Source organism: Cnephaeus nilssonii, assembly GCF_951640355.1.
Source record: "Cnephaeus nilssonii genome assembly, chromosome: 9".
Classification (NCBI taxonomy): Eukaryota; Metazoa; Chordata; class Mammalia; order Chiroptera; family Vespertilionidae; genus Cnephaeus; species Cnephaeus nilssonii.
The window spans coordinates 63226539-63251626 of record NC_137080.1 but is presented as its reverse complement, the minus strand read 5'-3'; the positions used below and the strand labels follow the sequence as shown (position 1 = coordinate 63251626).

Genomic DNA, 25088 nt, shown 5'->3' with positions numbered 1-25088 from the left:
CACACGCGTGTCATAGGTTCGCCATCACTGGTCTAATGTAATAGGAGAACCAGTGGGCTTGTTCGGTTGAAGTTGGTGTTGGGAGCCCAGGTTACGGGTCCCTGTAAGGGCCAGAGACCCTCCATTAGCAGTCGGAGAATGTGTCTCTGACCCCAGCTCCAACTAGGCTTGCTCCCTGCATATTCAGGGGTATCATAGTATTGGGTGAGGTAACTATGTGACAGTGGGACACAAATGCTGTTATCGATCATATTGATCGCATGATTCTCTGTAGCTGGGGATGGTCAACCGCAGGATGAACTTCCTGCTGTTGATGACAGACAACTTAAAGCACTGCACACCTTTGAACTATTTCCTTGGTGTTAAAAGAAAAAGGAGGGGGCATTATGCCCTGGCCAGGTGGCTCCATTGGTTAGAGCATCATCCTGATACACCAAGGTTGCGGGTTCGATCCCTGGTCAGGGTACATACAGGAATCAACCAATGAATGCATAAATATTACAACGAATTGATGATACTTTCCTCTCTCTCTAAAATTATTCGATCAATAAAAAAATTTAAAAGGGCATTATAATAGATATTGTATAGGTTACACAATATACATGCTTGAGTTTCCTCTAGCCGCCTGCTAGTACTTCACACAAAGCAGTTCTTGAGCATTAAAGAGAGCAGGCTATAGACCCTATTCAGACTGCCGTCAGTCTCCACCAAGCTTCTGTGGGGGGACCCTGTTTCAGGCTGTGGAGTGTGAAGTTGTAAAATGCATAAAACCTGGGCTATTTGGGTGCCTTAAGGAGCACCAACTTCAATCCTGAGAGGCAAGGATGCTGGAAATGCTGGCATATTTGTTGTTTCTGTCTGTCAAAAAGAGCACCTCAGGGAAGATTGAATGCAATGTTTAGGAGAGTAGGCTCCCCTTGGCCCAACGTGCAGCCTGTCATGGCAGGGAGGCATGCGTGGGGAAACGGGCGTTGAAATGCCTTTCCAGCTCAGTGGAGCAATAATGGCTTCTCACAGCACAGGACTGCAGTGACGTGGACCTTCTCAGTTTCCTCCTCCCCAACATCAAGATAAAGTGAAAGTAAACAGGCGCTTGGAAAATTACTCGTGTTCTTCCTCCGCAAGGCACATGAAAGGGGTGGCAGAAATGGTGTTCCATCTCCTTTCTTTGGGGCATTGCCAGAACTCACCGCGCTCCATAGCCGAGCTCCTAGGAAGTCTTTTCTATAGCGCCCTCTGAGAGCACAAACTTATCAGGGCTTTGTTGCTTATGGTTGCTCTAACCCGCATAGGCATCTGAAAAGGCTTTGTGGTCCAGCTTAATTTCCATTTCCATGAGAAAGATAATTTATTCCTGAACTGAAATGAGACATTTAGTTGTCCCACTCTATTCATCTCAGGCAGTTCTGTGCTTTTCCTGAGAGGAATCAGGCAGGTCCTATAGTGTCCTTCCAGCTTCAAGTTTAAATACTATCAATATTTTTCTATTGGGGGAATATAATTTTGAACAGCAGTGATAAGCTGCCCTTATAGAGAGGAGATAAGATTTTTTTTTTTTTTTTTTTTTTTTTTTTTACTTTGCAACAAGGTTTAAATTCAAACATTTTGATTTCTGGTTCTTGAAAACGAAACAAAGGCTGAGTAAGGAAGACATTACAATGGTTAACACAAACTGCTGACTTCAGTGTGTGTCTCAATTTCTCTCATAACTGATTCGCCAGGCCAGTTGGCATGCCCAGTCCCTCTGGATCTGACTGCTCTGTGGGTAGTGACGTTTGACATGCAGGGTTGCAAAGGCTGGAGCCCAGGAGGGAAAAGGTTTGATAAATGAGAATGTGAGCTCCATGAGCAAAGGGAGTGGCTTTTTCACTGCCGGGTCCCAAGTGCAAAGAAGAAAGCCTGGCCCATGATGAATGCTCAGTAAGTATCAGTTGCATAACGGGGAGGGAAGTATTCTGCCTATTGGAACTAAGCTGTTCTCAAAACCGCTTACCAATAACTGCCACTTAACATTTTGAGGTGAGCATTTCTTCACTCAAAGGGGTTGGCACATTTAATTTTTTTTTTTGAGAAAACAACATGAATATAAGAATATACATACATATAGGTGTATATATATATATCTCAAATTCAATTTTTTGTCTATTTAATAAAGGGTTATTTTCTAAATATTAACACTTTGCACTTGCTTGCTTTTTTCTCGATTCCTTTATTCTACTCGGGATTTAATTTTTTAAATACCCCAGATTTTACAAAGCGCGGCAGTAGAATAAAAAAACTGGAGTTTCTTTTCATACAAACTTATTTATTTGGATTTTTTTATATTTCAAATTATTGATACATTCAATTCGACATACGAGCTGCTACCGATGCTAACCGTGTCGAGTCACACTCGACATTCGAGTGCAAAAGGTTAAGCCACTGAAATATAAGACAAAGCATATATAGTTATGAGGAATATCATGCTGAGATGAATCAAATGGACTGTGCCTTCAAGATGCTCAAAAGATGAATCTAATCTTACCTAATAATAGACAAACATGTAAATTGAACATACCTCTGCTCTGCCACCAGCCAATCAGAAGTGATATGCAAATTAACCCAACAAAGATGGCGGTTAATTTGCATACACAGGCACCAAGTGACGGGGGCGGGACGCAGGTGTTCTGCCCTACCCCTGTCTCTCAGGGCCTCTGGGCAGCGTGAGAAGGTAGGGCCGGAGTGGAAAGAGGCGGCTCCTGGAGCAGAAAGAGGCGGCTCCGGGGCCTGAGCGGAAAGGGGCTGGGCCAGAGTGGAAAGGCGGTGCTGGCAGCCAAGGAAAGGAAAGCCCATTCTAGCACAAATCTTCGTGCATCGGGCTTCTAGTCCTATATAATAAAAGGCTAATATGCAAATCAACCGAACAGCAGAATGACCAGTTGCTATGGCACGCACTGACCACCAGGGGGCAGACAGTCAATGCAGAAGCTGCCCCCTGGTGGTCAGTGCACTCCCAGAGGGGGAGCGCCACTCAGCCAGAAGCCAGGCTCATGGCTGGCGAGCACAGTGGCGGTGGTGGGAGCCTCTCCCGCCTCTGTGGCAGTTGGACATCCCCCAAGGGCTCCTGGACTGTGAGAGGGCACAGGCCAGGCTGAGGGACCCCCCCCCCCCAGTGCACGAATTTCGTGCACCGCGCCTTTAGTTGGGAGATAAACAAGCATGTGTTCACCTGCATTATAAAGAGAAAGCTATGGAGGAGAAAGGGGGTCAAGGAGCCTGACTGAGTGCCAGGGAGGCCTCTGGGGACGGAAAGGACTGTGTCAAATGCATCTCTGTGTGTCCTTGTTGCCTGGCAGAGTAGACAGATATTTGAGTGAATGAATGCATGAATGACTGAATGCATGAATGAATAAAATTCTTTCTCATAATTGAGCCTGAGTCCTTGAGTTTAAAATAAAGAAAAGATACAGTGTTTCAGTAGATCAAAGGAAGAAACCACACCTAAATCAGGGAGGGTGGAAAAAATCAGGGGTCGTGAAGGAGGTGGGAATGAAGATCAACCTTCCAGGCCCAAGGAATACAATTAGTAAAGGTCTGGAAGGGGAAGGGAAAATGCAGAGCCATGGGGAAGCGTTAAGTAGCCAGATGCAGCTGCCACAAGGTGTGGTGGGAGGTGGGGGTGAAGAAGCTTGAGCACAGGCGTGAGGGGGGCAGGTGCTCAGAAGAGGAGTTTATTGTGTAGGCAAAGGGAGGCCAGGGGCTTCACGCTGGGGAAGTCCTGGTCAGGGAGATGAGTATTGGGAGCATTAACCAGCACTGGTGGGAAGCTGGACAGAGAAGGATCCGACTAAAAAGACAGTGAGGCCACTTAACTTTTCCATTCCTGGTGGAAACAAAAGCTACAAGAATCTTATTTAGGAGATGGCAGAAGGATTAAAAACTTCCAGAGACTTGAAAAACTGGAATGGAAAAGGCAGGTGGTTAATTAGACACAGGGCTGGGGGTGGGAGTCTAGAAAGGAGGAAGAATAAAAAATAACCTCAGGTCCAAGCCTAAGTGACTGCGGAAATGAAACTTTTAACAGGAATAAGTGGCAGGAACAGCCACTTTTATTGGGGATGGCGATGAGGGAGTGAGGTTGGATTTAAACAAGTCTTAGGTACAGAGAAGATTGCCAGTTGGGGATGTCCAGCAGGTAGTTGAAAACCTGATAGTGATTATGTGGGAGTTTGAGCAACAGATTTTTAAAAAAATGATGTATTTGAATAGGTTATACCATTGCCACTTTTGGTCAAGTGAAAATTAATTCTCCTTTCTACTGCTGATTGCCTATTTTCTCTCTCTAGAGGTAGCCACTGATTCTATTTTTTTGAGAATGATTCTCAAGATATTCTGCATGTACATATCCCTAGGAGAGTTTGTATTTTTGTTTTTTAAAGGGTAGAAAAGATTGTCTTTGAGACAGAAGGAAAAGAACAAGAAGAGGTAGAGATTAAAGAAGCAATTAAAAAGGAATTACTGAAGCAAGGTCTTAGAGAAGGTAAGACAGGATAGAATCAGTGGTGGGCTAGGAAGGGCAGGCCAATGGCAATAGCAACTTCTATTTTATTTTTAAATATATTTTTTATTGATTTCAGAGAGGAAGGGAGAGAGATAGAAACATCAGTGATGAGAAAGAATTATTGATTGGCTGCCTCCTGCACGTCCCCTACTGGGGATTGAATCCACAACCCAGGCATGTGCCCTTGACCTGAATGGAACCTGAGACCCTTTAGTCTATAAGCCGATGCTCTACCCACTGAGCCAAACCAGCTAGGGCTTGATTGCTATTTTAATTAGCTGGCCTACTTCTCCTCTACCTGTGTGGCAGAGATGCATGCAGAGGTAGATTGGGGGCTTTAGGAGGATGGCAGAAAATATGTAAAATAGCCACTGTGGACACTAGAAAATATCATAGAACTGTCAGATCCAAAAATCAATCCAAAAAGGTTTATTTTGATGATTTATAAAAGAAACATCACCACTGCAAATTAAAGCTATTTACAAATTTAAAAATAAATTTACAGAAATTATTCACATCATATTACATTAAGCAGTTTTATTAAAATGTTACAGGTAGTGTTGAACAAACATATAACATAAACCAAGTTCTAAATCACATAAAAGTCCTCAAAGTATGTTCAAAACCCATTGGAAGATGGTCCAGGAAAAACTGGAAAAATATGATTTCAGGAATCAGCAGAAAGATGATTTTCACCTTTACATTATAACTGGTCTCAGGAGACGTGGCCTTTAAAAGTCACTTTAACCTTAAACTGCAACCAGGATCTTACATTTGGACAAATAGCTGGCGCAGCTCATAGAACATAGGACTTGGAATTTATAGTCTGATCTACTCAAAGGTAGTTTTAATCAAGGATGATGGTATTTGTGGTTAATTGGGCACCACACTTTACTCTCGAAGGTTACATGCCAATCAATATTCCTGGGAGGGGAAAGTTGGAGGATTCTTCAGAGCCACTGCTCAGATCTCAGATCTCAATGCTCCTGCCTCCTCGGGGCTTTATCTACAACAGCCCCCAGGGGAAGAACCATCCAAAGGCTTGGCCCTGGGCCTGGGCTTGGCTGCCGCCTCTGATAAATGCTGGGCACTGTCCCTGACCCAAGGAAGGGACTGCTTGGCAGCTGCCTGGGATGCTTCCCGCAGCTCAGCTGCCAGTCTGAATTATGGAATGGCTGGCAGCTCCATGGAGATGCTAAAGTTTGCAACCTAAGTGTCTGGGATTGCTGATGACAAATAACTTTTATGAAGAAAGTGGATAAAAATAGGTGTTTACCAAGACCTGAGATGTATTATCTAGTTTAATTAAGCAAAGGCATAGAAGAGTCCACTTTAGCTCATTCCTAAGTATGGCCCTTAAAATAAATAGAACTCCCCTACTTCATATTGCTGACTTGCAGTCAGGTATGTGACCCTAAAGTATGAATTCCAGCATACATGTTGTTAATAATTAAAAATAGCTAATTTTACTAATCTGGCCACTAGTGACATTTCATGATTACAAGCCTTAAAAATTTAATACACATACATTTTTTTCTTGTATATAGAATGCTTACATATTAAAATATCAAAGGCACTTTTAGGTTACATGATAAGCAAAAATACATGAGTAGAGACAGAGTTATTTATTGGTTCCTTCAGTTTCTGTGTCCATGGTGATCATCGAGGGCCCAGTTTTGCACTTCACCTTTACCGAAGAGTGTGAAGAAAATGGCACCAAATACATTAATAGCAGCAGCGATCCAGAAAACAGTTTGCCATTCCCTAATAGTGTTCTGTAGAGAAAGAAAGAAAAAATGCACATGAAAATTTCTTGTTCACTTTATAAAAATGGTGGGGTCACAAGACCATCACAATAGTAACATTATTTATAAAAGATACAACCTTAATGTCCATCAGCAGTGAGATTGTGATATATGTATTTATTCAATGGAATACTATCCAGCAATGAGAATAAATGAGCTACAACATAGATACATCTAACAAACAAAATGCTAAGCAAAAGAAGCCAGACACGCCCAACTGGTGTGGCTCAGTGGTTGAGCGTCTACCTATGAACCAGGAAGTCGTAGTTCCATTCCCTTCAGGGCACATGCCCGGGTTGTAGGCTTGATCCCCAGTCAGGGGTATGCAGGAGGCAGCCAATCAGTGATTCTCTCATCACTGATGTTTCTCTCTCTCTCTCCCCCACCCCTTTCCTCTCTGAAATCAATACAAATATAAATATATATATAAAAAGCCAGAACCAAAAGGGTACATATGGAGCATTTATATAAAGCTCAAAATCAGATAAAACTAACCTGTGATGTTAAAAGTCAGGATAGTGGGTGCTCTGGGTGGGCAGGGGTACCTGGGGGCTTTGCAAGGGATGTAATGTTCTGTTTGGGCGCTGGTTACACCGATCTACTTGGTGAAAATTTGTTCAGCAGTATACTTCGGATTTGTGCATTTTAAAAATACATGTGATACTTCAATAAAATGTTTACTAGAAATGTGTGGCATGTACTTGAGTCATATATTACTAGGCAAGTATTATGTCTGCATATCATTTCCTAAGTACTTAGGTGGGAAGGTCAGAAGCAGATCAAGTGAAGATGAATTAATAGGACTTCAAGTTTGAGGCTTGGCCTGAAAGATTCCGCATGGCTCTTGAATGGCACACAACAGGACATGCACTGGATTTGTCGGTAAGAGATCAACAAAATACAATTGTTCAATGTACAATCCACTGGTATAAAAACAGGCAGTTATCTAAATTTATGGGTCATGTGAATAACAATCATTTTTTGGATTTTTATAATTTCAGTCTTACCAGAGTGCAATATTTGCAACACTAAATATACACACACACAAACATACACACAAACAATCCAGTAGAATTGGCAGTGAGAAAAAGAAAAGGCAGTAGAAAGCTAGCATGAGGTCATTTACTCAAGAAAAAAGGAAAAACCTGAAGAAAGGAGCACTGTGTGATTAAGTTATACTCATCTGAGATGAATGTATGTTGGTGAAAAAATCTTATGAATCCATCGTAAATTTTAGTAACTATTTAGATATGCCAACAGTGTGTTGTCACCCTAGAGGAGGAGTCAGTCAATAATTACATCGTATACCAGAAAGAAATGTTTAAGACAGCTTCTTAGGATTCCTAAGACCAAGCTTCTCTGTGTCATTAATGGGATAAAATAATACCTTAGTGTTATTTGGAGACAATGAGTGTCTTAAAATCAATCAATTGTACCAGAAATCTCACATAGCTCCTAGTTGGCTTTTTAACAAAAATTTCACCAGTTTTTAGAGAATGCTGTTTTGTTTGTAACAAAAATGAATCTTAGCCAAGCCGGTGTGGCTCAGTGGTTGAATGTTGACCCAGGAACCAAGAGGTCGCCGGTTCGATTTCCAGTCAGGGCACATGTTTGGGTTGCAGGCTTGATCCCCAGAAGGGAGTGAGGCAACTGATTCAACAAATAGTACATGTGACAAAAATCCATCAGTATCTATCGATGTTTCTATTTCTCTCAAAAAATCAATAAAAAACGTATTGAAAACAAACAAACAAACCCAAAACCTGAATCTCAGACATACTTTGACTTTTAATTATTTATATACTATAGGCCCAGTGCACAAAATTTGTGCATGGGCGGGGGGGGTGGGTCCCCTCAGCCCAGCTGCACCCTCTCTAATCCGGGACACCTTGGGGGACATCCCTCTCACAATCCTGGACTGCTGGCTCCTAATCGCTCACCTGCCTGCCTGCCTGGTCGCTCCTAACTGCCTCTCCCCCCGCCCCCCGCCAGCCCGATTGCCCCTCACTGCCCCCTGCCAGCCTAATTGCCCCCAACTGCGCCCTCCCCCCCGCCAGCCTGGTCACCCCCCGCCAGCCTGGTCACCCCTAACTGCTCCCCCTGCCAGCCTGGTCACTTCCAAATGCCCTCCCCCTGCCTGCCTGGTCGCTCCTAACTGCCACCCCCCCACCAGCCTGAGTGCCCCTCACTGCCCCCCTGCCAGCCTAACTGCCCCCAATTGCCCCCCCCCTGCTGGCCTGGTCGCCCCTAACTGCCCTCCCCTACAGGCCTGGTCACTCCCAAATGCCCTCCCCTGCAGGCCTAGTTGCCCCCAACAACCCTCCCCTGCAGGCCTGGGTCCCTCCCAACTGCCCTCCCTTGCAGGCCTGCTTCCCCGCAACTGCCCTCCCCTGCAGGGCTGGTCCCCCCTAACTGCCCTCCCCTGCCAGCCTGGTCATCCCTAACTTCCCTCCCTTGCTAGCCTGGTTGCCCCCAACTGCCCTCCCGTGCAGGCCTGGTCACCCCTAACTGCCCTCCCCTGCTGGCCTGGTTGCCCCCAATAGCCCTCCCCTGCAGGCCTGGTTGCCCCTAACTGCCCTCCCCTGCAGGCCTGGGTCCCCCCCAACAACCCTCCCCTGCAGGCCTGGGTCCCCCCCAACTGCCCTCCCTTGCAGGCCTGCTTCCCCGCAACTGCCCTCCTCTGCCGACCCGGTCACCCTTAACTGCCCTCCCCTACAGGCCTGATCACCCCCAACTGCCCTCCCTTTCAGGCCTGGTCCCCCCCACCCACTGTCCGCCCTGCAGGCCTGGTTCCGCCCTGCAGGCCTGGTTCCCCCCAACTGCCCTCCCTGCAAGGCAGGTTCCCCCCAACTGCCCTCCTCTGCTGGCCCGGTCCCCCTTAATTGCCCTCCCCTGCCAGCCTGGTCATCCCTAAGTTCCCTCCCTTGCTAACCTGGTTGCCCCCAACTGACCTCCCGTGCAGGCCTGGTCACCCCTAACTGCCCTCTCCTGCAGGCCAGGTCGCCCCCAACTGCCCTCCCCTGCAGGCCTGGTTGTTCCCAACTGCCCTCCCCTGCATGGCAGGTCCCCCCCAACTGCCCTCCCCTGCAGGGCTGGCCCCCCCCAAATGCCCTCCTCTGCTGGCCCGGTCATCCCTAACTGCCCTCCCCTGCCGGCCATCTTGTGTCCACATGGGGGTGGCCATCTTTGACCACATGGGAGTGGCCATCTTGTGTGTTGGAGTGATGGTCAATTTGCATATTACCTATTTATTATGTAGGATTATCTCCTTACCTCAGGGGTCAGACTTTTAGCAATGACAGGCCCAACCATTCCTGGAATAGTGGCAAACGTATTTGTGATGCCCAGAAGGATGCCAGCATACCTGCAGGAAAATTTTCATAGAGGTTTATATTGTGTCACACACTTAAGTAACTTTTTTCAATAGATAGCTATACCACTCCCAGGCTGTATTCTTATGAAACTTTAAATTAAATGCCTTACTGGAACAGGACATTACTGAAATGTTTAGCTGGTGAAAACTTGCATTTCAATAATTAATTAGCATTCTAACATTATTTAAACATGGCCATTGAAATAAATCCTGTTTATAGTGATATAGAAAAGTGCTGAGAGATGATTTTCATCATGAGCATATCTAAATAGAAAGCTTGGTATGTCTTACATTTTTTAAGTTAAAAAAAGTTATTTCCTGATCACAAAATTTATTTCATTGTTGAAAACAAAACAAAACAAAAACATTAAGAAAAAAATAAAATTATCTATAATCCTTCTATATATAATTAACATTAACATTTTGGTAAATATCCTAATTATTTTTTCTATATATATATTTCTAATATATTATTATAGAAATGAGATCATACTGAACATCAATTTTACATCTTACTTGCTCCACTTATTATATTTCTACTTATACTGAAATCCTTTCATACTGTTCCAGAAGTAGACAAGTTGGGTCTACACTGTCTGTGTGTGTGTGTGTGTGTGTGTATGTGAGAGAGAGATAGAAAATGCATTTTTAACAAGCTCAGAAAAAGTAATGATTTATTTTAAGGGTGAATCTTAGGGGAGTGGGATATTCTTATCTATGTTTACATGCAAATCCTTAAAGAATTCCTGCCTGTGTTTGGGAAATGCTAATGAACTGTTGATTTCTCCAGTACATAAAGTATGCATATAGACTAAACAAGGCTACCATAGCCAATATCTTGGTTACCATCCTAAAAAGAATGAAATGCTTATCATTTTCTATAAAGAAGTCATAGGGCTGATAATCAGGAGACCTAAAAATCCCTACCTAGTTCCACTGTTAACCATCTATGTGACCTTGGGCAAGTTAGTGATCGATTACTTCCCTTGTCACTGATGGGTTCACAGATGTGTATATGTAACATACCTGGTGGTCCCACCTGAGCTCCCCCACATGCCACCGAGTATATGAAAAGAAAAATTTTAAGTGCAATATACATATGGAAATGTGTAAAAACCATATAAAGCTTGATAAAAATTTTTAAAAATAAATACAATTGCCCTCCCCCTGCCGGCCATCTTGTGGCGGCCATCTTGTGTCCACATGGGGGTGGCCAAGATGGCCGGCAGGGGAGGGCAGTTGTGGCCGGAGGGTTTTTATTGTATTTATCTTTTAAATTTATCTTTATTGTTGAAAGTATTATAGATGTCCCTTTTTTTACCCCACTGACCCCCCTTCCTGCCCCTTCCCCAGGCCTTCACACAGGGAGCACAGTCAGTCACTAGCACCTGATCAAGAAACAGAACCTACTGGTATAACCATTTTAAAGGACATTGTACATATGGTTGAACTGCCTTTGGGACTGTATAAGTTTAAATTTGTTGGGTCACCTTTCTCCTACTCAAAAACCTACACACATGTTTTAATGCTCACCGTAATCTTCCGCCTGATTTGCAGTGGCCTGGCCCTGGCTCATCTATCCAGCCTTGTTTCCTAGCACCACACAGTATGCAACTTCAGACCCAGACAGCTCTCAGTCCAGCTGCTCACATCTGCCATGCTCATTCCTGGTACTTACCTATATTCACTATCTGAAGTCCACACTCTGTCCATCCAAACCACTTGCTTGGCACCTGTTCCATGAACTTTTTCTGTCTAGTTCAGCTCATACTGAGCTCTGTCTTTTCAGAATCTTTAATGCCTTTAAAACTGGTACTACGTGTTTTAAGAGGTTTTGTTCTCTAATTCATGTTTGCTAATTCTGACTCTAGTCTCACTGCAAACTCATTGTTTACTCCCCTTTATTAATTCCAGTGGCCAGTACAACTTATGTGCTCATTCAATACAGAGACGGTGCACATGACCCACAGTTGTTCAAAGCCCTTTGCATGGATCCATGGGGCTCTGGCTGCACTGACTGCTGGGGCAGTCTTGGGTATCAACTCCAAAGGGTGACAATTCCTGAACAGAAGTTTATTATAAATGGAATCATATTGTATGCAACCTTTTAAATTACATACTAGGGTTGTTGAGCATCATTCCAAGTTGTGTGGATCGTTAGTTCATTCCTTTTTTATTGTACTGTCTCTAACTGAAGGAACGAGGATTTTATCCTGTAGATCAGTGGTTCTCAACCTTTCTAATGCCGCGACCCTTTAATACAGTTCCTCATGTTGTGGTGACCCCCAACCATAAAATTATTTTCGTTGCTACTTCATAACTGTAATTTTGCTACTGTTAATGAATCGTAATGTAAATATCTGTGTTTTCCGATGGTCTTAGGCTCTACAGCAGCAATTCTCAACCTGTGGGTCGCGACTAGTAGAGTGTATCTTAAATTAACCAAGCTTGGCAGCACCTGTATTTTTTTTAAAAACCATTAACACCTTGGCAGTAGGAGGAACTGACAGCAATGCTGCCAGATCTTTTCAGTGACAGATATTAAGTGCAGATGAATGTTGTGAAATCTAAATGTCAGCACCAAGAAGCTCATTCAAGTATTTATATTACACGAGGCCAGGAAGGGCCATGAAAGATTGATGACTGCTAGGAAAAAACATGGTGCGTGGACTCAGTCTGGATTTTTTGCTATTGGAGTACTAGAATTCTGTGGCATTAATAGTTAAAAACCTACCCAATTCCCTTGAATCTGGGCAACAAAACCATCCATAGAAAATCCCCATTTCAGTCTATAGAAGAAAAGGCTTAGAAAATACCATGTGCATATTTATATGTCAATAGGAACACTGTTTATTGAAAAACCTTATGTCAGGCATGGCTCTAAATTTATATCTATTTGTGTACACACACACACACACACACACACACACACACACACAACCTCATTTGAATAGTAAACTCAATTCCATGAGGAGAATTATCTTCATTCTATATATGAAGAAAGACTAATATGTCATCCAATTTGTCTGATTCTAAATTAGTACTTAATATTTTAATGTTATAATTTCTAATGCTGCCTTGTTAAAAACGTAGCCATTACTGAGTTCAATCTGTAAGAAAGACCAGTTTTCCCGTGCTTAATTTTTCACCACAAGCCTCAGTGCTGAATGCTTATTGGTCAGTGGTCCTCAAGTGTTGCTCCAATCTGCAGTGCTATCCACTGTGTGGGCACTCAGTGGTTACCAAGACAAAAAGTAACTATGCAACAACATGGTCATAAGACACGGAATGCCTCAGTTAACCAAAACACAGGGAACTAGAAACAACTAGTATGCTTTGAACAAAGAAATTCTAGTAGGAAAACCAAAAGCTCATCTGAAGAGTTGAATCAAAATGCAAGGGAGAGAAATAATTTTGCCTTTGATAAGATTAATTTACAATTGTACAGCTGCATAATTTTAAAAGTTATATATGTTGTTCACATATAAATACATATGTACATATGTTGATCACAGCCATAAATCTGGTGCCTCCATCAGCTTAGAGCACGTACAACTTTCTTCATTACCTGAGGTCTACAGGCACTTACCATTCTTCTAACTTCTAGGACTATTTGCTGGCACCATTCATGTCACTAAATGGTTTAGTGTTGCAGATATATAGATAAATGTCTTTTCTGAACCTATAAGACCCACAAAATGTTAGGGCTGCACCAGGATCTTTAAGATGTAGAGTTGGCCTAGCCAGTGTGGTTCAGTGGTCAAGCATCGACTATGACCCAGGAGGTCATGGATAGATTTCTGGTCGGGGGTATATGCCCAAGTTGCAGGCTCCATCCCAGTGTGGGGTGTGCAGGAGGCAGCCAATCAATGATTCTCTCTCATCATTGATGTTTCTATCTCTCTCTTCCTTCCTTTTTGAAATCAATAAAAATATGTATTTTTTAAAAAAAAGATGTAGAGTTCAACCACTCAGCTAATGCTTGGAGCTCAGTTTCAGGACCCTACATGCAAGTAGTTCAGTATACACTTCAGGACATGACCTTATCGCCCTCCAAGGCTGCATATGCTTATAGATGCAAGCAGGGACCGTTATTTCATATTTGTGTCTTCAATATTTGGTACAGTGCCTGGCACAGTGTTTGTTAAATGACTGAATATATTAATCAGCTTGCTATGATACTAAAATTTCATAATTGCAAATCTACATAACTGTACATCTTGTGCATTTCTTCCCATCCTGCCCAAAAGGATACATTGGGAGACCTTGTTGAAATCCTGCTATACCAAATATACTATTTCCTCTATATATGAAACTAAAAATGACACTGAGATATTAGACTATTTTGTTATTTTTGACTCTTAGTAATCCAATGGTGGCTCCTTAGTGATCAATATTTTCTTTTCTAAGAGCTCATCAATCATCCTTTTAATATTTTATGTGGATTGATTTGTGACCCTGGTCACAGCACTGGACTCAAAGTTTGACATAAAATAGTTGTTTATTGAATCATGTGCAAACGCACTTATTACATTATGAGCTAAGTGTTATGTGTGAGTGTCTGTGTGCTCTACTTAATCCTCACTATTAGAAGATAGGTCCCATGCACATTTGTTTTTCCAGCATCCACTTTCATCTTTTAACAAACTCACAGTAACTGAGGCAACCAGAGTATGTGTCTGTTCCCTGCAATGAATTCTTTATTCTGAGTTCTCAAAATAACTTCTAGTTCCTCTACAATGACCAATTTTTAGGATCATCCAAATAAGTAACTGAAAGGCTACTTAATGTAGTAGAAAGATGCCTGGACTATGGAGGTGGAAGATCTGATTCAAGTCTTAGGTCCACCATTTAGTAGCTGTGACTTTAAAAGTCAATGACTCCTCTGTGCCTGAGTTGCTTCATCTTCAGAGAGAGTCCTTTATATATGTTACTAATGGCCTCCTCAGAATCCATTCCCATGAGGTTTGAGGGGCTTTGACTCCTTCACCTCTAACTTTAGGGGTGGGTGTTGATTGTCCTAAAGTAAAATGGTATTCCCTTGACCATAGGGATTGGTTTAGGGGTGAATATGTGATGCAGTTTGGTTCAATCAAAATGAAGCCCTCTCCCAACCCCTTAGTTCCATGAGTGGGAAAGGAACAAATCCTTTTTCTTTCTTGCTTGATGAGAATGTAATTCTAGTTGTTATTGGCAATCATTTCATTTGTGTGAATTTACATGCAGATCCAGCCTTAGGATAAAACTATCATGAAAGGAAGGGTAGAGAGTGGAAAAGAATATTAGTAGACAGCTGGAGATCACCTCTTGACTGAAGTCTTTGGATTTTACACTAAAGTGAATCAATAGAGTTTGCTGTTTAGCCAGCTTGAATTAGGATTTCTATTACTTTAACTAAAAGTAACTAAGAGATAACATAGCCTATATCTCTTCTGTGCCCAACTCTCAATTCCCATATCCCTTTTTGACTGTTAATCAACCCAAAGCTCATTAAAATCTCAAGCCTAGATCAATCCAACAGCACATTTTCAATCCTACACATGGGCTGCTGAATGCCTTAGAAAGAAATAACAATTTAGTACAACAACGAGAGTACAAAATTAATCTCCAATTTCAGCAGATCCTCACCAATGCCAAAAATCCCTTTGAGTTCTTAGTGACTTTTTCTCAGCAGCTATTTTGAACCTTTATCATTCTCAAGTCTTTTATTCTGCCTATCACCTTTCTTAGTGACTCCTATATCACAGAGAAATCAAAGACTAACAAAAGACTAACAGTTAAGATTTTTCAACCTACTGCTGCACCTGACACTACTGATCAAGCCCTCCCTCTGGGGATCCCAACCTCTACTTATTTTCCTTCTTCTCTTGTTGCTTCCTATCAATTATCTTTGCATCAGGCTCTTGTTTCACTTAATGGATTCCCAAGGTTCTCATCAGTTTGCTGAGTAATTTTATCCAATCCCATGGCTTCATCTACTACTCATATGTTGATGACTCCTAAATCTTTATCTGTCATCCAGATCTCATTCTTGGATTGAAGACTGGATAGTCCTGGTTTCTTTGACACCACATTCTTGATTTTCCTCTATCTCTCTGGTGGTTCCTTTTTTAGTTTTCTTTTCTGGTTATTTCCCCACTTTCTGGTCTCTAAATGTTTGTCAAGGTCCAGTCCTAGGATCGCTTGTCATTCCACCCGCTCTCACCAGGCAATCTTTGTCTTTAAATACTGGGATATGTGGATTACTATTCCCTAATTTTCATTTCCAACCAGACTGCTTTTCTGAGTTCCACTAGTACAACTACTATTTTCTATATGTTTTCACCAATATGTAAAATTTAACATGTCTGAACTTTTTATCTTTCCCCAAGAGTTTTCCTCCTTCAGCCATCCCAATTCAGTAAATGGCACATCTACCCAGGTGCCATGCAAAATATCTGGAAATAATAATCTTTGATATCTTCCTGATTCTTCAGGTCTAATAGATGTCAAGTCTCATCTATTGTATTTACAAAATATCTCAAATATATCTATATCTTTGTATTTCCTACTAGAGGCCCGGTGCATGAAATTCGTGCACAGGGGCTGGGAGGGGGGGGGGGATGTGTCTCCCTCAGCCCAGCCTGCACCCTCTCCAATCTGGACCCCTTGGGGGATGTCTGACTGCCGGTTTAGGCCCAATCCCAGGGATTGGGCCTAAACTGGCAGTCGGACATCCCTCTCACAATCCAGGACCACTGGCTCCTAACTGCTCACCTGCCTGCCTGCCTGATCACCCCTAACTGCCCCCACCCCCTGCCAGCCTGATCACCCCTTACCGCCTCTGCCTGCCAGCTTGATTGCCCCCAACTGCCCCCCCCCCCCGCCCCCGGCGGCCTGATTGTCCCACACCGCCTGCTGTTCAGTCGTTTGGTCGTCCCTCACTAACCCCTCTGCTGGCCTGGTTGCCCCATGCAGCCTGCTGTTCAGTGGTTTGGTCATCCCTCACTAACCCCCCTGCCGGCCTTGTTGCCCCAGGCAGCCTGCTGGTCGTTATTGTTACTGTGATGGCATCCCGGGCAGTTTGCATATTCCTCTATTATTAGTATAGATTATACTCATCACCCCTTATCTGGGTTATTGCAATAGTTTCCTAGTTGGTTTCTTCTACTTGTACTCTTGTCCACACAAGAGTGATCTTAAAATACAGAAAATGTTATTTCCTACTTTCTTTTGATACAATATAAAATGCTTATTACTTCAGGCTTGTCTTCTCTAAATCTCAGCCACAGACTTCTCTTAGTTAATAAAATATACTGCTATGGACTGAAAGTTTGTTTGACAGGGTCTTTAGGAGGTCATACAGGTTAAATGAGGTCATAAGGATGGAGGCCCTAATCCAGTAGAGCTGGTACCCTTGCAAGAAGAGTAAGAGACACCAGAGTCTCTCTTTCTCTGCATACATGCATACAGCTAGGAAAGGACATATGAGCATGAAGCAATAAGGTAGACCTTCTGCAAACCAGGTAGAGAGTTCTCACTAGAAACCAACCATGTTGGCCTGACTGGTTTGGCTCAGTGGATAGAGCATCGGCCTGAGGACTGAAGGGTCCCGGGTTCAATTCCAGTCAAGGGCATGTACCTTGGTTGCGGGCACATCCCCAGTAGGGGTTGTGCAGGAGGCAGCTGATAGATGTTTCTCTCTCATCCATGTTTCTAACTCTCTATCCCTCTCCCTTCCTCTCTGTAAAAAAATCAATAAAATATATTTTTTTTTAAAAAAAGAAAGAAACCAACCATGTTGGCACCTTAATCTTGGACTTCTAGCCTCTAGAACTATGAGAAAATAAATTGCTGTTGTTTAGGCCACCTACCCTCTGGTATTTTGTTACGGCAGTCCAACCAGGCTAAGACATGCACAATTTCTTATTCCTCTCATGTAAATTCTTCTGTCAAGAATACCACTCATGCCGAAACCGGTTTGGCTCAGTGGATAGAGCGTCGGCCTGCGGACTCAGGGGTCCCGGGTTCGATTCCAGTTAAGGGCATGTACCTTGGTTGCGGGCACATCCCCGGTGGGGGGTGTGCAGGAGGCGGCTGATCGATGTTTCTCTCTCATCGATGTTTCTAGCTCTCTGTCCCTCTCTCTTCCTCTCTGTAAAAAATCAATAAAATATATTAAAAAAAAAAAAAAAAAGAATACCACTCGCCCTAGTCGGTTTGGCTCAGTGGATAGAGCGTCGGCCTGTGGACTGAAAGGTCCCAAGTTCGATTCCAGTCAAGGGCATGTGCCTTGGTTGCGGGCACATCCCCAGTGGGGGGTGTGCAGGAGGCAGCTGATCAATGTTTCTCTCTCATCCATGTTTCTAACTCTCTATCCCTCTCCCTTCCTCTCTGTAAAGAATCAATAAAATATATTTAAAAAAAAAAGAGGGAAAAAAAAAGAATACTACTTCCTTTTTACTTGGCTAACTTCTTATTCTTTTTTAAGTTAACTTTATTAACTATTTTGCCTATACTGCCAAGCACATTTATGATGGTTATATTTTCTTGCTCTCTAGTGTTTTTTAAAATATGTTTTTATTGATTTCAGAGAGGGGAGGGGAGAGATACATAGAAATATCAATGAGGAGAAACATTGATTGGCTGCTCCTGCATGCCCTCCACTGGGAATCAAGTCCACAACCCGGGTATGTGCCCTGACTGGGAATTGAACAGTGACCTCCTGGTTCATAGGTAGACGTTCAACCACTGAGCAAAACCGGCCAGGCTCCTATTTAGTCTTTAGCTTAAAGATCACTTCCTGAGACCTTCCCTTATTCCCTGAACTACATTATATCCTCCTATTATATTCTCTTATGTCCCGCCCCTCCAAAAGCTGGTTTTTATTTGTATAATTCTTTCATGTCTGTCACTCCAGACTCAAAGCTCCACAGGCCAGGACTGTCTGTTATGGCTGGCACTTGGCAGGCATCTGATAAGTACTCATCCAAGAATTATTATATTACAATTATTTATTTTTGTTGTTACTTTCTTCAAATAAACTAATCTCCTAGCAAGGAGGACCTAGGTTTTATCTTTTGTAGAGTCATGTAGAGTGCTAAATATATAGTACAGTATAATGTTATAAACAATACATGCTTGTTGTATGAGTGAGAGGCCTGGACTAGACCAGGGCCTCACACATGAATGTGAACGAGAATCACCTGAGGATCTTAAAATGCAGGTTTTAGTTCAGGAAGTCTGGGGTGATGCCTGAGATTCTGTATTTCTCATGGGCTCCCATGTAATGCTGATGCCACTGGTCCAAGGACCATACTTTGGTAGTAAAGAGATGAGATTACCCTAAAGCCTCCCTAGTTCTAACTTTATATAATTCTATAAATCACATAATTGAACAATGTCATTTGTTTAACTTATTTCAAGTGAAATAATTTCTAGATTCCTTTTTAGTCAGTAGCATAAAGAAATATATCTTAGTCCTTTAATTATTTGCTATTTCCTCGAATTCTTTTTTGGGTAATCAGATTTAGGTTCTAATTTGTAAATCCAAATACATGCCTCAAGTCACTGTACAGCATTTGTTTAGGCATGTCAACTTCTTTCTATCCTCTCTTCCACAGAAATGGCTTCTTATGCCTTTAGTCCTTCAACTTCAAGAGGTTCTTTATTGTTACCACTAAACTTACAAAATAATTTTTTGAAATTAATTCACTTTTCAAGTATTCTTTTTAAAATATATATATATTTTATTGATTTTTTACAGAGAGAAAGGGAGAGGGATAGGGACTTAGAAAGTTAGAAACATCGGTGAGAGAGAAGCATCGATCAACTGCCTCCTGCACACTCCCTACTAGGTATGTGCCCGCAACCAAGGTACATGCCCTTGACTGGGACCCTTGAGTCCGCAGGCCAACGCTTTATCCACTGAGCCAAACCGGTTAGGGCAGTATTCTTCTTTTCATTTTTATGTTAAACTCTTTCAGTTCTTAACTCACCAATATGTATACTAAGTAAACATTTCCTAGCTTATAAGGTTTACACAATTCTTTCCTCTATTTAAATGTTTTCTTTTGACAAAAGTTTCTGCTGTATTGTAAATATTTTCAACATCTGACATTTAGTCCTGTGATTAAAACCAGAAAGTCATTCATTCAACAAATATTTACTGAGCATACTCTATATGACAGGCACTGTAAAATAAAACTTTCATGCATGACCAATCTTGGGATGTGAAAAACGATTACATTGCTAGACCAGATAAGAGATATCTTCAAAGAGGTTTTTAAATTTATCACAATAGACTTTCCACATACAGTATAATATTTTTATTATTTTGATTATCAGACCCTTATGCATTTAAAAATGTCATTCAGCCACTATATTCATATTAGAAAGACAAAATGCTTTATATTTAACCAGAGCAAGGTAAACTTCTAGCTTTTTAAAAATAAAAATCATATAAAACTGTACAAGGATAAATTTGAAATTCAAAATTTAAACACTGCAAAGATGGTAAGTAATGTGTTTTTTTCCACCATAATGCAGTAATTTCTGCAACAATAACCTTTATTTTAGCTTTTCTCTCTCAGGTGCTCAATTTAAAAATTGTACTTTATTCACAAGTGAGACTTTATTAAGGGTATGAAATAGAGATTCTGACAAGTATAAATCTAAATTCAATTATAGGAAAGGATTCAGATGAAAAACTTAGTTTCTTTTTTTTATTGATTTTCTACAGAGAGGAAGAGAGAGGGACAGAGAGTCAGAAACACCGATGAGAGAGAGACATCGATCAGCTGCCTCCAGCACGCCCCCCACTGGGGATGTGCCCGCAACCAACGTACGCGCCCCTGACCAGAACCGCACCTGGGACCCCCTAGCCCGCAGGCCGACGCCCCATCCACCAAGCCAAACCGGCCCCGGCAAAACTTAGTTTCTTATTCTAAAAGTTTAAGTCAATTTTAATTATATGGAAAACTATGAAAATAATTGACTGACGAAGGTACCACTTTCTCGTAAAATGAGTGGCTATTTTGTAGTCAGTATATAAGCAATTATTATTCCTACAAATTTCTAATTACTAATAAAAATATTACTGTTTAAGACAAATAGTTACCACTATAAAATGAGCAACTATCAGCTTCATAATCACACAAAAGAATAAGCTCTCTAGACTTGGGCACTTTAACTTTCATTGGAATTCTGAATCTTGAAAGGACCCTTCCATTTTAGGACTGTGATTAGATTATCAAGGTATAAATTAGTGCGGTAAATTTAGATGTATTATTTCCTTTCTATTCCTAATCTCAGGATATATTACATTTTCTATTTCAACTTCAATTTTATTCCTAATATAAACTTAAATAATATCCTGTAGAATTCACTATTATGCAGTTACTTTTTATAGCTATTTAAATACATATACATGTAACTGATTTATAAACTCAGTTATTTAACCCATCAACTTCTCTAATTAAAAGTTATGGTTATAGAAATGAAGAGATAACTAAACAAGTTTCATATTTAATTTACTAGAATTAGGAAAGTATAACATTAAAAGTAATATACATTTAGCCCAGCACGTGTGACTCAGTGGTTGAGTGTCTACATATGAACCAGGAGGTCACAATTTGAATCCTGGTCAGGGCACAAGCCCAGGTTGTGGGCTCGATCCCCGGTAAGTGTCATGCAGGAGGCAGCCGATCAATGATTCTTTCATCATTGATGTTTCTATTTCTCTCTCCCTCTCCCTTCCTCTCTGAAATCAATGAAAAAAAAGTAATATACCTTTAAAGCTGTCTTCTTTTGCTGATTTTGTGGAGAAAGATGTCACTACAATTCACTCTAAAAAGATTTACAAGTCTATACTGATAACTATAATTCTCTGAAGGCTGTAGGATAAATTTTCAAAATCCCAAAGAAAGTGAAAAAAGGTTTAAAACAAAACCTAGTAGGTGAATCAGCATATAAAAGATGTAAAAGAAATAATTTGATGAAATGCAGATTTTTGTTTCTATTTGTAAATAAATCTTTGACAGTTGTTAATGCTTTATGTGATTTGTAAGTAGTAATTAAGATTTTCTTGTGCTTGCTTCTGCAGCACATATACTAAAATGGGAATGATACAGAGAAGATGAGAATGGCCCCTGTGCAAGGATGATGCAAATTTTTGAAGTGTTCCGTATTTAAAAAAGAAAAAGAAAAAGAAAAAGAAAGGTTTTTGTAGGAAAGACAATATACTTAGTAATGAAAGCATATCATCTTTGCCAAATACCATTCATCACTAAAAGGAACCAAGGTTCCTTTGAGAAATGTCCAATTACAAGTCAGGGAAAGTACAAGATGAAGCCAAAACATCTGGTTATTCCATCAATAAGAAAGTACTAAAAAAAAAAAAAAGATGGGGCATGAAAAAAGGCCACAGGAGCCAGCTAAAAAGCACTCCTATTGGCCAAAACTGAGATAATGTGAACATGAAAATAAATAAGGACAATAATGGATTATAATATATGAACAAAATAAATGACTAATATTATCATTTGTACCTTGCTTTACACTGTAAATAAATTACAAATCTCTAAGCCCACACTGATCATTAATAGACAAACAATGGAGAAGGGGAGATCTTCCTTACAACAGAGTGCCGACTGATACATATTGAGGATAGGGTTGAAATATTTTCATTTTGAAATCATCACAGAAAACCTGGTTTGGCATAGATCATCAACAGACACTAAATCTAAGGTGGTAGAAGTGAGGGGAATTTGATAAGGAGCAGGATGTTTGTATGATCTCAAAGCATCTCTCCAGAGATGCATTTTCAGTTGAAGGGGAGAAGAGTAATTAGTTATTGGAGAAAGTTGACAACACCTTGACTGGGTGATTAAAGTTAACATCACTTGAGTCCTCTGGATGTGATTTCCTAAGAAGGTCATAGGCCAGTTATTCTGGCCAAGGATACATGATCTCAATTTAATTATAAGACATGAGACAAATCATAGTTGAGTGTGGGCATTCCATGTATATAGATTATCATGAGCAAAGGGCCAAAGGTAGGAAAGTGTATGTGTGCATGTGTGTGTGTGTGTTGGGGATATTTTTAGAAAATTTAGAGTAGTTTAGTTCAGCTACAGCAAAGAATCCATAGAAGATGAGGTAAGGGAGGGAGGAATAAAATTATAAAGATAGGTTGGGACCATAATGTGGAGGATTTTGCATGTTGACTGAGAATTCTGTATTTGACTGAGTACTCACCATGGTCCAGTGCAGGGCCAGGTGCTGGTACTACTGTGGTACAGAAGACAGACCTGGCCTCTGCACTCTCAGAGCTTATAGTCCTGGAGTTTTTACTTTTATTTCAAATAGTTTCTTGGTCCAATGCCTAACTGTTCCTGGTTTTCTTTACTTGATTTCCCACTGTTAACCCTTTGCACTCACTTGCTTTTTTCTCGATTCCTTTATTGTACTCAGGATTTAATTTTTTAAATACCCCAGATTTTACAAAGTGCGGCAGTAGAATAAAAAAATGGAGTTTCTTTTCATACAAACTTATTTGTTTGGATTTTTTAATATTTCAAATTATTGATACATTCAATACAATTCGACATACGAGCTGCTACCGATGCTAACCGTGTCGAGTCACACTCGACATCTGAGTGCAAAAGGTTAAGGGTATATGCAGCACTGATCATACTTTCTCAGTATGATCAGCAGCAGTTATAATGTATTTTATGTAATGTTTTCATGGAAACAGTGTGTACAGAGGTGATGGTAGTTAGAAATTTAAATTTAAAAACATCTTCAAGAATTTAAAATCATCCCTAGAGTAGTCAAACTCATTGAGACAGAAAGTGGGACGGTGGTTGCCAGGAATTATGGGGGAGGGGGAATGGGAAGTTAGTGTTTAATGGTTAGGGAGTTTCTGTTTGGGAAGATGACAAAGTTCTGGAGATGGATTTGTGGTGATGGTTGCACAACAATGGCAATGCACTTAATGCCACAGAACTGTACACTAAAAAATGTTATGTATATTTTATCACAATTACAAAATAATTTAATCACAGCCAATCTTTCTATTAGTACTCACGAAGGAGCAATATCCAGGTGGTTGATGCTAAATCCAGAAGAGCAAAAGCCTCCCAGTGTTGTTGATATGGTTAAGAATGCAACAGCCAAAGAGTAATCACAACCTATAAATCCAGCAGCTACCAGGAATACTGCAGGTCCAATCATTCCTGAAGTTAAAAGGTTACAAAAAGAAAAGAAGCCCCAGCATTAATATTTGCCTGCTCTACCTTAATATAGTATAAATCTGAGATTGGATATTACTGCCACCTACTGTAGAAACATTGTATTGCCTAGAAGACTCTAAATTTAAATTAATAGTTTCATGAAAAAATTTGTGGAAAACATACAGGCATAATACAACCAATATAAAAGTAAAATCTCATTATGAATTGCCATTAAATCTACATGTGACCAAGACTCAGCTAAAGTTGTACAATGCTATAGAAAAGACCAAGAAGAGAAGATGAAAAATATGGTCCCAGAGAGAGGCAATAGCTGATACAGAATGTGATTTAAAATTTAAAGAAAATAAACTAAATAATAAACTGTTAAATAAAGTTAGAAAAACAATCCATATAGGTATTAACAACTGCAAACAATATGCATAGTTTATTCAGGCAGTTAAGCATAGAATACAAGTAAAAGAAAAGGACTTATGAGTGGGCTGCCATTTTTTTCTGTGTCTACAGCAGTGCAATCCTATCTCTGTGAGAATAGAACTGTTGTATTTGTATATACTGCAACTGCAACTGAGAAACTTATTTTTAAGTTTCAACTGAATTTAAATAGAGACATCTGCTGGTGGTTACCATACTGAAGAGAGCAGGCCCACAGAAAGCCAAAAAAGAGAAAGGCCCCCTTTTTTTTAATCTAAAGGGATTTATTTCACTTAAAGATGTGGAATAACTTCTTGAGAGTTGAAGTAAGCAAGCAGTGAAACAGGACAGCAACTTTCAGTGGTAAGTGCCCAGAGTGTTTACAGAATTATCCTACTTGGATAATCCCAAGTAGGATAATTCTGTAAACAAATACACTACATGCATTAAAATATCTGTTTTAATATGTGAACAAAATAAATGACTAATATTATCACTTGTACCTTGCTTTACACTGTAAACATAGTAAATAATTGCAAGCCAAAACAAAATCTGATTCACATCACTTACCTATAAGGCTAAAAACTTTTCGAACACATTCGGTTGAAAAATTCCATTTTGCCCTTAAATAGTCAGCAGCTTGACCAGACATGATCATACATAACCAACAGCCAAAATAAGGCACTGCAGATAAAATCCCATTCTGGAAGGAATAAGAAGATACG

At 40.8% G+C, this 25088-nt stretch overlaps 1 protein-coding gene across 3 annotated transcripts in view; it reads right to left on the bottom strand.

The window, feature by feature from the left end:
* Positions 1–4960: 4960 nt before the first annotated feature.
* SLC17A5 (solute carrier family 17 member 5) overlaps positions 4961–25088 on the bottom strand; it is a 68845-nt gene continuing 48717 nt past the window's right edge. For 2 of the 3 annotated variants that reach the window (XM_079781182.1, XM_079781183.1), the window contains 4 exons: positions 24934–25066; positions 23787–23934; positions 9619–9709; positions 4961–6315 (listed from right to left, as the gene is read on the bottom strand). In XM_079781182.1, coding sequence (XP_079637308.1) covers positions 6178–6315; positions 9619–9709; positions 23787–23934; positions 24934–25066 — 510 coding nt within the window. In that variant the 3' untranslated portion in view covers positions 4961–6177. The remainder of the gene's footprint in view (positions 6316–9618; positions 9710–23786; positions 23935–24933; positions 25067–25088) is intronic. The other variant, XM_079781184.1, reaches the window with a different exon arrangement.